The 15,948-nt window shown below is 39.4% G+C and overlaps 1 protein-coding gene across 1 annotated transcript in view; it reads right to left on the bottom strand.

Annotated features, from left to right (window-relative positions):
- The window catches only part of LOC126990346 (uncharacterized), a 110,793-nt gene that overhangs the window by 94,743 nt on the left and 102 nt on the right, over positions 1–15,948 (bottom strand). Inside the window, exon 1 of the mRNA XM_050848927.1 lies at positions 15,680–15,948. This exon is cut by the window's right edge and continues 102 nt beyond it. Coding sequence (XP_050704884.1) covers positions 15,680–15,948 — 269 coding nt within the window. The remainder of the gene's footprint in view (positions 1–15,679) is intronic.

The following is a 15,948-nucleotide window of genomic DNA, read 5'->3' as shown; positions in this document are numbered from 1 at the left end:
AAATAATGTATATATGTATAAAATATATAAAATACACATAATAATGTAAATCGTATCAAAATAAATACAAAATATCAATAAAATAATGTAAATTTGTATGAAAATAGATTTACAAAATACACATAAAATAACAATATTTGTATAAAATATATATACAAAAATACATAAAATAATTAAATTTGTATGAAAATAAATATACAAAATACACATAAATTATAAATTTGTTTTAAAATAATACAAAATACACCTAAAATAATGTAAATTTGTATAAAAACATACATAAAAATACACATAAAATAACATAAATTTGCATAAAAATATATATACAAAGTACACATTAAATAATGTAAATTTGTATGAAATTATATAAACAAATACACATAAAATAACGTAAATTTGTATAAAATATATATACAAAAAACCAATAAAATAATGTAAATTTGTATGAAAATATATGTAAAAAATACACATAAAATAACATAAATTTGTTTAAAATATATACAAATATACATATAAAATATTTTAAATTTGTATAAAATAAATATACAAAATACACATAAAATAATGTAAAATTGTATGAAAATATATACAAAATACATATAAAATAATGTAAATTTGTATGAAAATATATATATATATATATATATATATATATATATATATATATATATATATATATATATATATATATATATATATATATATATATATATATATATATATATATATATATATATATATATATATATATATATATATATATATATATATATATATATATATATATATATATATATATATATATATATATATATATATATATATATATATATATATATATATATATATATATATATATATATATATATATATATATATATATATATATATATATATATATATATATATATATATATTCTTCAGCTCTGTGGGACGAACTGTGGATGTACTTTTGAGATATCCCGTGGAATGATTATTGAATCCAGGATAGAGACCCTCTGTGTGTGCTCAGCGCATCACAGAGGTGATTGTCTCTGGAATGGAGGCATACATTCCTCGTTCTTTCTCTACTCCTCACGCTAAAAAGCCTTGGTTTAATCACGCTTGTTCTCGTGCTGTCAATGATAGAGAGGTAGCTCACAAAAGATACCAGAGCCTTCAAACTAATGCTAATTATGAACTTTACATTTCTGCCCGAAATCGTGCCAAATCTATTCTCCGACTAACCAAAAATTCTTTCATTAATAGAAAATGTCAAAACCTTGCTTTCTCTAACTCTTCCCGTGACTTCTGGCATCTAGCCAAAAACATCTCCTCCAACTTCACTTCTTCATCTTTCCCTCCACTCCTCAGTCCTGACGGCAACACTGCCGTCTCATCTATCTCTAAGGCTGAACTCTTCTCTCAAACTTTTTCTAAAAACTCAACTCTGGACGATTCTGGGCATATTCCTCCTACTCATCTCCCCTCTGACTCCTTTATGCCTGTTATAAGGATTCTTCAAAATGATGTTTTCTATGCACTCTCTGGCCTCAATCCTCAGAAGGCTTATGGACCTGATGGAGTGCCTCCTATTGTTCTTAAAAACTGTGCCTCCGTGCTGTCACCCTGCTTGGTCAAACTCTTTCGCCTCTGCCTGTCAACATCTACCTTTCCTTCTTGCTGGAAGTATGCCTTCATACAGCCTGTACCTAAGAAGGGTGACCGCTCCAATCCCTCAAACTACCGTCCTATTGCTTTACTTTCTTGTCTATCTAAAGCTTTTGAATCAATCCTTAACCGGAAGATTCAAAAGCACCTTTCCACTTCTGACCTTCTATCTGATCGCCAGTATGGGTTCCGCAAGGGGCGTTCTACTGGTGATCTCCTAGCCTTCTTAACTGACTCTTGGTCATCCTCTCTTAGCCGTTTCGGTGAAACTTTTGCTATTGCGCTGGACATATCAAAAGCTTTTGATAGGGTCTGGCACAAATCTTTGCTTTCTAAACAACCCTCCTACGGTTTCTATCCTTCTCTCTGTACCTTTATCTCCAGTTTCCTTTCTGACCGTTCTATTTCTGCCGTGGTAGACGGTCACTGTTCTTCCCCTAAATCTATTAACAGTGGTGTCCCACAGGGTTCTGTCCTATCTCCCACTCTTTTCCTGTTGTTCATTGATGATCTTCTTTCCAAAACGAACTGTCCTATCCATTCCTACGCCGATGATTCCACTCTGCATTATTCAACTTCTTTTAATAGAAGACCCACCCTTCAGGAACTTAACGACTCAAGGCTGGAGGCTGCAGAACGCTTAGCCTCAGACCTTACTATTATTTCCGATTGGGGCAAGAAGAACCTGGTGTCCTTCAACGCCTCAAAAACACAGTTTCTCCACCTATCCACTCGACACAATCTTCCAAACAACTATCCCCTATTCTTTGACAACACCCAGCTATCACCTTCCTCAACACTAAACATCCTCGGTCTATCCTTAACTCAAAATCTCAACTGGAAACTTCATATCTCATCTCTTACTAAATCAGCTTCCTCGAGGCTGGGCGTTCTGTACCGTCTCCGCCAGTTCTTCTCCCCTGCACAGTTGCTGTCCATATACAGGGGCCTTGTCCGCCCTCGTATGGAGTATGCATCTCATGTGTGGGGGGGCTCCACTCACACAGCTCTTCTGGACAGAGTGGAGGCAAAGGCTCTTCGTCTCATCAGCTCTCCTCCTCATTCTGATAGTCTTCTACCTCTTAAATTCCGCCGCAATGTTGCCTCTCTTTCTATCTTCTATCGATATTTCCACGCTGACTGCTCTTCTGAACTTGCTAACTGCATGCCTCCCCCCTTCCCGCGGCCCCGCTGCACTCGACTTTCTACTCATGCTCATCCCTATACTGTCCAAACCCCTTATGCAAGAGTTAACCAGCATCTTCACTCTTTCATCCCTCACGCTGGTAAACTCTGGAACAATCTTCCTTCATCTGTATTTCCACCTGCCTACGACTTGAACTCTTTCAAGAGGAGGGTATCAGGACACCTCTCCTCCCGAAACTGACCTATCTTTCGGCCACCTCTTTGGATTCTTTTGAGGAGCAGCAGTAGTAGGCTTTTTTTTATTAATGTTTACTTTTTTGGCCCCTTGAGCTGTCTACTTTGCTGTAAAAAAAAAAAATATATATATATATATATATATATATATATATATATATATATATATATATATATATATATATCTAGATATATATATATATATATATATATATATATATATATATATATATATATATATATATATATATATATATATATATATATATATATATGTAATATATATGTAATATATATATGTAATAAAGATGCAAAATACCTATATATAACGCATATTTGTATAAAAATATGTATACGAAAATACACATGAATAATTAAATTTGTATTAAAATAAATGTACAAAATGCACATACAATAAGTTAAATTTGAATTGAAATAGATATGCAAAATACACATAAAATAATGTAAATTTGTATCAAAATATATATACGAATAGACATAAAATAACGTAAATTGCTATGAAAAAAAAAAATTATATATATATATATATATATATATATATATATATATATATATATATATATATATATATATATATATATATATATATATATATATATATATATATATATATACAAAATACACATAAAATATTGTAAATACGTATAAAAATATATATACAAAATACACATTTAATAATTTAAATTCGTATAAAAAATGAACAAAATTCCTATAAAAGAATGTATATATGTAGGAAAATAAATATACAAAATACACATAAAAAAACTAAAATTTGTATAAAAAATATAAACAAAAATACAAAAAAAATTATTTAAATTTCTATGAAAATAGATATAGAAAAGATACATAAAATCAGGTTAATTTGTTTTGAAATACATATGCAAAATACACAAAAAATAATATAAATTTGTATGCAAATATATAAACAAATACACATAAAATAACGTAAATTTGTATAAAATATATATACAAAATACACATAAATAATGTAAATATGTATAAAAAATATATATACAAAATACACATATAATAATGTAGAATCGTATCAAGATAAAAACACAGAATATTAATAAAATAATGTAAATTTTTTAAAAATAAAGATGCAAGATGCCCAAAAAATAATGCATATTTTTTTAAAAATATATATTGAAAAATACACATAATATAATTAAATTTGTATTAAAAAATATACAAAATGCACAAACAATAAGGTAAATTTTTATTTAATAGATATGCAAAATAAACAAAACAATATAAATTTGTTTCAAAATATATTTACGAATACACATAAAATAACGTAAGTTTCTATAAAAAAATATATATATATACAAAATACACATAAAATGATGTAAATACGTATAAAAATATATATACAAAATACAGATTAAACAATGTAAATTCGTATCAAAATAAATAAACAAAATACACATCAGATAACGTAAATTTGTATAAAACTATATACAAAAATACACAGAAGTAGTTTAAATATGTTTGATAATAGATATACAACAAAAAAAATCAAAATTTTAAATGAAATATATATACAAAATACATAAAATAATGTAAATATGTATTAAAATATTCAAACAAATACACATAAAATAACGTAAATTTGTATAAAAATATATGAACAAAATACACATTAAATAATGTAAATACGTATAAAAAATATATACAAAATACACATATATTAATGTAAATTCGTATCAAAATAAATAAACAAAATACAAATAAAGTAAAGTAAATTTGTATGAAAAAATATATAAAAAATACATATAAAATAACCCAAATCTCTATAAAAAATATATGTACAAAAATGCACTTTAAACAATTAAAATTTGTATGAAAATAAATATACAATATACACATAAAATAAGGCAAATTTGTATTAAAAAAATACAGAATACATATAAAATAATTAGATTTGTATAAAAACAACAACACAAATGCACATAAAATTAAATAAATTTATATAAAATTATATATACAAAACACATATTACATAATTTAAATGCGTATTAAAATATGTATACAAAATACATTTGAAATAATCTAAATTCGTATCGAAATAATATACAAAATACCTATAAAATAATGCAGTTTTGAATGAAAATATATATAGAAAATACACATAAAATAACGTAAATACAAATACAAATATACACATAAAATATTTTAAATTTTAATGAAAATAAATATACAAAATAAACATAAAATAAGGCAAATTTGTAATGAAATATATATACAAAATACACATAAAGTAATAAAAATTTGTATGAAAATATATATAAAAATACACGTAAAATAACATAAATTTGTTTAAAAATATATATACAAAATACACGTATAAAAAATATATACAAAATACATATATAAAAAAGAAAATTCGTGTCAAAACAAATAAACAAAGCACCAATAAAATAATGTAATTCTGTATGAAAAAATATATGCAAAATACACATAAAATAATGTAAATTTGCATCAAAATATATATACTAATACACATAAAATAACATAAATTTGTATAAAAATATATATTTAAAATACACATTAAATAATGTAGGAACGTATAAAAATATATACACAAAGTACACATAAAATAATGTAAACTCGTATCAAAATAAATCAACAAAATACAAGTAAAATAATATAAATTTGTGTGAAAATAACTTTACAAAACACAGATAACATAACTAAAATTTGTATTAATATATAAACAAAAATACCCAAAAATAATTTAAATTTGTATGAAAATAGATATACAAAATACCCATAGAATTAGGAAAATCTGTTTTGAAATATGTATACAAAATGCCCATAAAATATTGTAAATTTGTATCAAAATAAATAAACAAATATACATAAAATAACTTAAATTTGTATAAAAATATATATTCAAAATATATATTAAATAATGTAAATATGTATAAAAATTATATACAAAATACACATAGAGTAATGTAAAATCGTATTAAAATTGATAAACAGAATATCAATAAAATTATGTAAATTTGTATGAAAATAAAGATGCAAAATACAAATAAAATAACGCATATTTTTATTAAAATATATATACAAAAATACATATAAAATAATTAAATTTGTATTAAAATATATATACAAAATGCACATACAATAAGGTAAATTTATATTGAAATAAATATGCAAAATACACATAAAATAAAGTAAATTTGTATCAAAATATATATACGAATACACATAAAATAACGTAAATTTCTATGAAAATATATATACAAAATATACTTAAAATGATGTAAATACATATAAAAGTATATATACAAAATACATCTAAAATAATGTAAATTCATATCAAAATAAATAAACAAAATTCCAATAAAAGAATGTTTATTTGTAGGAAAATAAATATACAAAATACACATCAAAAAACTAAAATTTGTATAAAAATATATACAAAAATACACAAAAATAATTTCAATTTGTATGAAAATAGATATACAATGTAACGGGGTACCGGGGGGCGTTTAAAGGGCGTTGATTAAGACTTCAGCTTCCTTAAGGCGATTATATTCTTAGCCTATATGTACAAGGAGCGTCGGAGCGAGAGCGACTGCCGTTGTGTGTCAGTCGGACTCTCGTGAAGGAGTGACCAGTTACAGGTTGAAAAATAATTGTTACAATTGGTCACGTATGTCAAGGTGCCTTTCAAGCTTGATGAAATGCTGTGTATACAAACTGAGACGGTAAACACTGACGGACGACATACCTATAAGGTGGCGTGATCTATCTGTCGTGGGTATTTTCCATTGACAATTGTATGCCTAAATCGTGGTGATACTAAATAATAATAATAATAATAAAACATTGATATCCTACTATAACACTGCTCGGTCACCTACCAGTGATCGCGACCTCGCGATATACAAAAATCTAACTAGCAGTCTAGTTACCATTAACATACATAGTGGGAGTTTGTTAAGCAGACTGCCTATGATACAATTACATTAAAACACTGGCTATGTAAGAACATATGTGTAGTCATAATATAAACAGGGAGAGGTAAAACACAACGTGTGTGACATGAAACATAAGAAATCTCTCAAAAGATAAATATAAGGACACATGTATAAGAAGCTATCAACTGGCATGGTTACAGACAATGAAACGTTCATCTAGCTCCTAAAAAAAAATACAGTAGTGAAACATACAGTAGTGAAACATAGTACAATGTTAAGTATAGGAGCAGGGGAATGCCAGGTTTCTGTTATCTGACTTGCTTGAGAAAAGGAAAAACTACCTTGCCAGTGGCCTCCCTGCATCCAGTCGCCGTGTCTGCACAACCAAATAATCGTGCAGGACAGAGTTCCTCCTAATAAGGTAGCACATGACGACGAGACTGACGAACATCAGAAACATTGGTACAAAAAATCTAGGGTACAAGTACTATTTGATGCAAGTATTCAGGCAGCGTTTCCTCCAGGGTTTCCGCAAAATCTGTTTTGTTTGCGAAAGACAATGAATTAAGGGAATTAGTCACATAAGAGATGCTGGAGAAGTGAATGTTATCGAGAGACCGTAGAGGAAACACTCGATGGGAAATATTGGCCGTGAAAACCAGACGGATCCGGGACGGGTACGTTGTTATGTTAGTGGAGCGGATATAGCATGCTTCCACTATGACATAGTGACCAGTAACCCATTGATAAATGGAAATAATGCAGACCCTGAAAGTTCTTATGGAAAACAGATGTTGGTGGTAGCTGCTTGTAAGGGCACAGGGAAAGAGCGTCAGACGCGTTCACGCGGGTGAGGGCGATCTCGCATACCCTTCCCCGAGCTGGTAGGAAGGCAAAGAGAGACGCAGAGCAATAGAATCGCCTGAAGACCGTCTCCTCACAATATTGCAAGAGTGAGTAGCTACCCGTTGAATACAGAGCGAAATCCTTCGCGATAAGAACAAGAGACGGGGACGTGTCCAGGGCTAACACACTGTCCTTAGCTGAAAAAGGGAACGGGACAATTTCGTGTGCCTCAAACACGTCCGCCGTCTGAAATGGGGGTGAGGCTGGACTCAATCAAGGGGTAAAAATATTGACTCATGTCTGGGTTGAATAAAGGTGTGAGGCTGTAATTTTGATACCCGATATGGACAGTCGTTCTCAAATCGTGTAGAGGGAACAAGGCAGGTGTGACTCTACCGTGCGCTGCATCAACCATGTTGCTAATAACCTGTTGATTTGCCGTTCCGACAGAGTTAATGACGTTTTCCAATACATGCAAGGCCTGATCTAGGAGGAGAAACTGATTCACCTGGTCGATCTGCTTGACAACTATGTTGATAACTTCTACCATCTTATTTGTTTGCTCTAGCAGTTCCTCAAAGTGAATATGCAGCCTCGCAAGTTTTCTACAATTGGCGTTGATCACCCTGCGATTTCGGGCAGCAAAGGAAAGTACATGAGCGTAGTGGTCCCGCAAATCGCGCACGTCCTCGTCGGTTGCCGTACCGAAGAGGAACTTTGAGGCGGACCCAACGATGTTGAGCAACCCCCTCTTTACCCGAGAGAGAACTGAGTGAAAACTATAATCCATGTCTGCCTCATCAACTTTCCCACGTAAGAACAGAATCCTGTCCTCCAGTAGTTGAAAAAGATTCAGAGAGTTGGTACTAGAAGGTGCCTTTGATTCCCTAGTCTTGGTAGCCCGTATGGCGTCTGCCATGCCGAGTAGTTTTTCTGAGACTATCCTGATTGTGTCAGTGGTGTTGGTCAAGAAAGTATATGTATATTTTACGAGGAGCACATCTTCTATGAGGAAGACCTCTCCTATGTGTGCCGTGAGGGCGCCAGGCTTCAGGTGGATGGGTGTCGTTGCAAGCAGGGAGCCGAGGGACAACAAGATGATCAGAAAACGCAACATCATGATCTGAAAGTGGTGGGAATGAAGTATTTAAACCCGTGGTCTCAAGTCATAGCTATGGGTGTTGGGATTATCTTGTTGAACATTTGACTCTGAGGGGGAAGTACCAATATCAAGGGCCAAAGGTGAGGGAATTACTTTCAGACGATCACTGTGAACTTCTAGACTGACTCCACTATTTGACTCTAGAACCTCGAACCGATTTCCCCTGACATTCCGAACAACTCGGTAAGGACCCACAAATTTAGCCCCCAGTTTCGAACTCCTTTCCGCTTGCTTAATCATGACTGTGTCACCCTCTTTTAACTCCACCGGGACGGCCTGTTTGTGTTGTTTTGACATCATTTCAACCTTTGTAGCTTTTAACGTACACCTAACCTCTGAGTGTATCTTGGAAAACATATGCATCTGCTGTTGTGCGTACCTATCAATGTTGTAGAGAGGTTGTTGAGGTTTTATTAGGAAGTCGTACGGAAGTCGTTTCTCCACCCCATATAAGATGTAGTAGGGAGACTTCCCCGTAGAGTCGTTTACCGACGTATTTATGGAAGCGGCTATATGCGATAGCCAATCCTCCCAGTTATCGTGGAGATCGTTCACGATAGGCCTGAGGACTTGTAAGATTTTCCTTTTAGCCCTCTCCGCCAACCCATTAGCAGCTGGGTGGTAAGCTGTGATGAAGGATTGCGTGATGTTAAACTGAGCGCATATTTCGCTCAATACTGAGTTCCTGAACTCGGTGTCATTGTCACTCAAAAGAATTCGAGGAGACGAATGTGGACACAACACGTGAGTCACGAGGGCATGGGCCACTCGTGTGGCTGTCTTGTCCTTGAGAGGCGCTAGAACTAGAAACCTAGAAAACTAGTCGACGCATGTTGGCTCTGGGGCAGCTGTAATAAGTCTATATTAACAACATCCCATGACGCCTCTGGTACTAGATATTGTAACATAGGCGCTGGCCCTTTTACGGACCCCCTGTGCTTAGCACAAACGATGCAATGTGCGACATGTTTTTCTACATCAACCCGTAATGTGGGCCAGTAGAATTTTCGTCTGGTGACAGATAGCGTCTTGTCTCTTCCCGGGTGACCCGCAATGGGTGTGTCATGGACCAGCTTAAGCGTCACTGGGACGTATTTGTCTGGGATGACCAGTTGTTCTATAGGTACAGGTTTGGTTGGCCATGACCTACAAAGGAGGTTGTCCTCTGATAGGAAGAATTGTGAAAAGGGAACTGGCAATTCAGGAAGGTTTGTTTCGTCTCCCGACTCTAGGGCGTAAATTAACCTCTTCCACACCGGGTAGTCTCGCTGAGCAGTGTGTAGCTCAGGTGAAGTGAAGTTGTGGATGACCTATGGGGTGGTAATCGCGCCTATCGGAATACTTCGAGATAAGGCAACTGCGACCACATTTGTTTTCCCGGTGATATATTTTATCTCCGGATTGTATGCTTGGATCGTTAAGAACCATCTTGCCAGACGACCGTGTAGGTTTTTTCCCTTGAAAAGATCAGTAGTGGTCCGTATACACCACAATTTTGTACCCCAACACTATGTCTCGAAAATGCTTCAGAGCCCACACAATGGCAAGAGCCTCTAGGTGGGTAACAGAATAGTTCTTTTCCGGAGCTGTTAGTACTCGACTGGCGAACGCTATTACATGCTTTTTGCCGGACTTATCTGTTTGCATAAGAGCGGCTCCCAGTCCACTAACTGAAGCGTCTGTACAAAGCTGAAAGACAAGGACCGGAGCCTGTGTAAGCGCTTTCTTTAAATCCTCAAAGCTCGTTTGTTGAGCTGGGAGCCACTGAAATGGTACGTCTTTCTTTAATAGATGGGTTAGGGGACTCGCGCGTGCTGCGAAGTCCTTTATGAAAGGGCTGTAATAACCTGCGACTCCCAAGAAAGACCGTACCTTGTCCGCAGACGTTGGCTGAGGGAACTCGGCAATAGCTTTTATTTTGTTGTCCACTGTGTGGATGCCGAATTCATCCACGACATGCCCCAAGAACTTGATCCGAGGCTTTAAAAATTCACATTTGGTGATTTTGAGCTTTAATCCGACCTCTTGAAGTCTGTGTAGGGCTGCTTTTAGTGTATCCATGTGTGAATGCACGTCTTTACTTGCTATGATGATGTCGTCTTAATACACATAGACAGAGTTGCCCAGCAAGTCACCGAAAATACTGTTCATTGTCCTTTGGAAGGTCAAGGGAGCTCCTTTGAGCCCGAATGGCATCCTCGTCCACTCATAGTGGCCATGAGGCGTGCTGAAAGCCGTTATTTCACGTGACTCGGGGGCCATGGGCAGTTTCCAGTAGCCACTGACCAGATCAAGACTCGTACAGACTTTATTTCCTCTACCGAGACACATCAGAAGATCTCTAAGAACGGGAAGCGGAAAATGATCATCCACGGTCGCGTTGTTCACACGCCGGAAATCAATCACTGGGCGAGAAGAACCGTCTTTCTTTGGAACCAGAAATAAGGGTGAATTCCACGGGGAATTCGATTCTTTGATGACACCTTGTTCTAACATTTCCAATATATGTTGCTGCACAACCTCCCTCTGACTGTGGGAGAGCTTGTTCGCATTGATATATACAGGATTGGTATTGGGTTTTAACTTAATGTGGTGTTCAGCACACTGCGTAACTCCAAGCGGCTCGCTAGGTAGAGCAAGCGCCCCCCTATAATGTTCCAGTAGCTGGACTAAGGTTGGCCTAATTTCGGAATAGTGTGCAACTTTTAGGAATGCCTCTAAATTAGCTGTGTCTTGTTCGTGAAAAGCCTGACACGCCGAGGTTATGCCTGAGACTTGGGCTGAAGGGTATTCAGCTGGTTCCGGGGCGACATTTCTCCCATACACTAGACACTGGCATAATCTAACACCGTGTTTTAAGGATACAGAGGATCCAGACGTGTTTATTACCAATGCCTCTGCAATACCTCCCTCCTTGACTGTAGCGAGAGTTACCTCCACCGTCATCCGTTGTATGTGAGGTGCTCCGTCGATATACACATCACTGCCCGTTGGAGGGGTGTTAGGTAACTGGATATTAACAAGTTTTGCAGCCCGATCCGGAACTATTTGAGGACCTTCTACGACTGCCGTTACTGTCCGCCACAAGTCTGTAATGTTTTCGTTTGATTTGACCGTAAGAGGTAACACTTGGGCGGTAGCAGACCCTAAGTCTGTGATGGGTTGGTCATTTTCTCTCTCTCTCTCTCTCTCTCTCTCTCTCTCTCTCTCTCTCTCTCTCTCTCTCTCTCTCTCTCTCTCTCTCTCTCTCTCTCTCTCTCTCTCTCTCTCTCTCTCTCTCTCTCTCTCTCTCTCTCTCTCTCTCTCTCTCTCTCTCTCTCTCTCTCTCTCTCTCTCTCTCTCTCTCTCTCTCTCTCTCTCTCTCTCTCTCTCAAACACACACACACACACACACACACACACACACACACACACACACACACACACACACACACACACACACACACACACACACACACACACACACACACACACACACACACACACACACACACACACACACACACACACACACACACACACACACACACACACACACACACACACACACACACACACACACACACACACACACACACACACACACACACACACACACACACACACACACACACACACACACACACACACACACACACTCTCTCTCTCTCTCTCTCTCTCTCTCTCTCTCTCTCTCTCTCTCTCTCTCTCTCTCTCTCTCTCTCTCTCTCTCTCTCTCTCTCTCTCTCTCTCTCTCTCTCTCTCTCTCTCTCTCTCTCTCTCTCTCTCTCTCTCTCTCACACACACACACACACACACACACACACACATACACAAAGATACACACACACACACACAGTTGCACACACACACACACACACACACACACACACACACACACACACACACACACACACACACACAACAAACACTCTCTCTCTCTCTCTCTCTCTCTCTCTCTCTCTCTCTCTCTCTCTCTCTCTCTCTCTCTCTCTCTCTCTCTCTCTCTCTCTCTCTCTCTCTCTCTCTCTCTCTCTCTCTCTCTCTCTCTCTCTCTCTCTTTTTTTATTTAAACTGACGAATCTATAGTACACAACATATTTGTATTTTGCCGACGACACTTTATGCGATCGTTCGAGTAGCATATGTTTCACTGTGCACTTTTCAGGGCTTAAAATGTCACTTTTTCTTGTGCATTATTTCAAAAGCCCTTTACACTTGTTCACTGTGTATTTAGCATCACTAGTGGTGTGGGGCATGTACTTCGCCACCTGTGGGCAGCCACTTATACCTGCTGGGTGGGCATTTCCCTCACTGTTGGCCCTGCTGCAGTGAATGTGTTCCACAATCGGGACACCCTGGAGGTGAAGGTTCGCTGGTGCTGGCTGGCGCGTGAACTCGGCACCCCGACCTGCTCGTGGCTGGAGAGTACCGTTCTCGTATCTCTCACAGCATCTCGCGGGGGGAGCCTCAGTCTCGCCAGGTGTGGTACTCCTTGTACCTGGGCCTTGTGGAACAACACCAGCGCAGCGACGTCCAGTGGTGCTCCTGAGTGTCTAGATGTATAATATCCTGAGGGGGGGGCTGGGGGTTGTTCTCCTGTAACAGTCGTTGCACCCGTCGCTCCACCTTGTCCAGTCTCTGCAGGTGTGTGGCAGCTCTGGACATCCAGGTCAGAGCCCCGTACTCCAGGTAGGATCTTACCTGGGCCTTGTAGAGGAGCATAATTCCTCGCTTGTCGAGGAAATTAGCCACTCTACGAAGGGCAGAGACACGTAGGGAGGCTTGGTGGGCGACGTGTTTCAGGTGGCGGTTGAAGCGCAACTCTCGGTCCAAGTCCACTCCGAGGATCCTGACGTAATCCTGGAGCGGGAGGGTGACGGAGCCAAACATCACCCTTCCTCCGACAGCTTGTGTGGTTGCCGGGGACCGAGAGATCACCATCGCCTGAGTCTTCTCAGGAGCAAAGTTCACCTGCCAGCGCTCCCCCCATTCCCGTATCAAGCGTAGTTGCTGGTTGACCTCAGCAACCGCTTGCTGGCTTTCTTGGCGAGGGTAGGAGAGGGAGAGCGTGCAGTCGTCAACGTATGCAGAGACTGCTGGCAGACTCCTGAGAAGGTCGTCGATGTACAGATTCCAGAGGACAGGTCCCAGCACAGATCCCTGAGGGACTGAGGCACCCACTGGGAGGTCCTTGGACTGCTGGCCGCCGACGACGACGTGGAGGCCTCTTCCTTGAAGGTAATCGCTCATCAGCATCAGCAGGTGTCCTTGGATGCCTTTGGCACGAAGCTTCTCCAGCAAGCCCGCGTGCCACACCCGGTCAAAAGCACCCGCGATGTCGAGAGCGACGACAATGGTATCCAGGCCGGTGTCTAGTGAGTCCTGCCAATCCCTGGAGAGGAGCAGCAGGAGGTCTGAAGTGGAGCGGCCAGATCTGAACCCAAACTGCTGGTCAGTGATGAGGGCGTTGTTCTGGAGGTGGCGGGTGATGGCCTCCACCACTATTCTCTCGAAGATTTTTCCAACTACAGACAGGAGGGAGATAGGCCTGTAGTTGGCAGGGTCAGATCTGGCCCGCTTTTTGTGAACCGGCACCACGCGAGCCTCCTTCCATATAGAGGGCCAGGTGTTCTCCCGGACACAGGCCCCGAACACCTCCGAGAGGGGGCCTGCCAGCTCACTGGAACAGTGACGCAGCACATGTGGGCTAACGTTGTCAGGACCAGTGGCCTTCCTGACGTCCACCGCTCTTAGAAGGCGCTCCACTTGCTCCCGGTGTACCGCAACCTCGGTCAGGGTCTGGTTGCATTCCTGTGGCAGTTGTGGTGGAGGTCTGGTGGGGTTGGCGACGGACATCTTGGCAGAGAAAAGGTCAGCCAGGAGCTCTGCCTTCTCCCTGCTGCTGGTGGCTGTGGTGCCGTCCTGCTTGGTTGTGGTATTGATTGTTTCTTGGTGGCTGCTGCCTTGCTTTTCCTTAACAAGGGTCCACCAGGTCTTGCTGCCCACCCCTGGCCCGCACAGCTTGGCGCGGAGGTCTCTTTCCCACCTCCGTTTCGCCCATTTACTGGTGGCCACCATATTTTTGCACGCTGCTCGATGCAGGGCTTTGTTGGGGCGGGTTGGGCTCCTTTTGTAGCGGAGCCACGCAGAATATTTTCTTTCTGCAGCAAGGCGGCAGCGGTAACCAAACCAGGGCTGATCGGTGGGCTTGGAGGTGTACTGGCGGTGTGGAATGTGCTCTCGTTGGAGGGCTTTGAGCCGTTCAGTAAAGGCCTTCGCCATGGGCTCTGCTCGCCCAGAGAGAAGGGTGTGCCAGTCTGTCTGCTGCAGGTCTCTTTTAAGGGAGGGCCAGTCAGCTCTGTCCCACAGCCAGATAGTGTGGGAGGTGGCCTCATCCCGCGCCACGCCCACGTCTGCTCGGGTCAGGATGGCGTGGTGGTCAGAGCTGCCTACCGGCCCAAGCTGTTGGCACGTGACCCTGCCCTCTCCCAGGTCCGAGATAACGGGGTCCAGCGTCCCGCCTCGCTCATGGGTCGGGAAGGTGACATGATCTGTCAGACCCTGCACCGTTAGGAGATTCTCGTAGGCGGCTCCCTCCATGTGCTGGTTTAAGTCACCCACGATTAGGACATGCCTGCAGCGATGGCGAGTCAGCAGGTCGTCCATTTGCTCCGTCAGAAAATCCATGGGGGCAGGCCCTTGCCTTGGGGGGCGGTACATGGCACACAGGAGGAGGGCAGTGCCATCTGCCAGAATTACTTTGAGAAACACCGCCTCTGTCGTGGGTGGTGTCTCTACTTCAAGTCTCTGGGCCTGAACTCCTTCCTTGAGGCACACTGCCACACCGCCACCTTGTCTTCCCTGCCGGTCTCTCCTGATCCAGTGGGTGTAGCCTGGAATCCTGGCGAAGGATAACTCCACCTCACTGTTGAGCCACGTTTCAGTCACCACAGCTATGTCCACGCGGTGCCT

This window comes from Eriocheir sinensis, unplaced genomic scaffold, assembly GCF_024679095.1.
Source record: "Eriocheir sinensis breed Jianghai 21 unplaced genomic scaffold, ASM2467909v1 Scaffold157, whole genome shotgun sequence".
Taxonomy (NCBI): Eukaryota; Metazoa; Arthropoda; class Malacostraca; order Decapoda; family Varunidae; genus Eriocheir; species Eriocheir sinensis.
The sequence above is the reverse complement of the archived record's forward strand: the minus strand, read 5'-3'. Positions and strand labels throughout refer to the sequence as shown.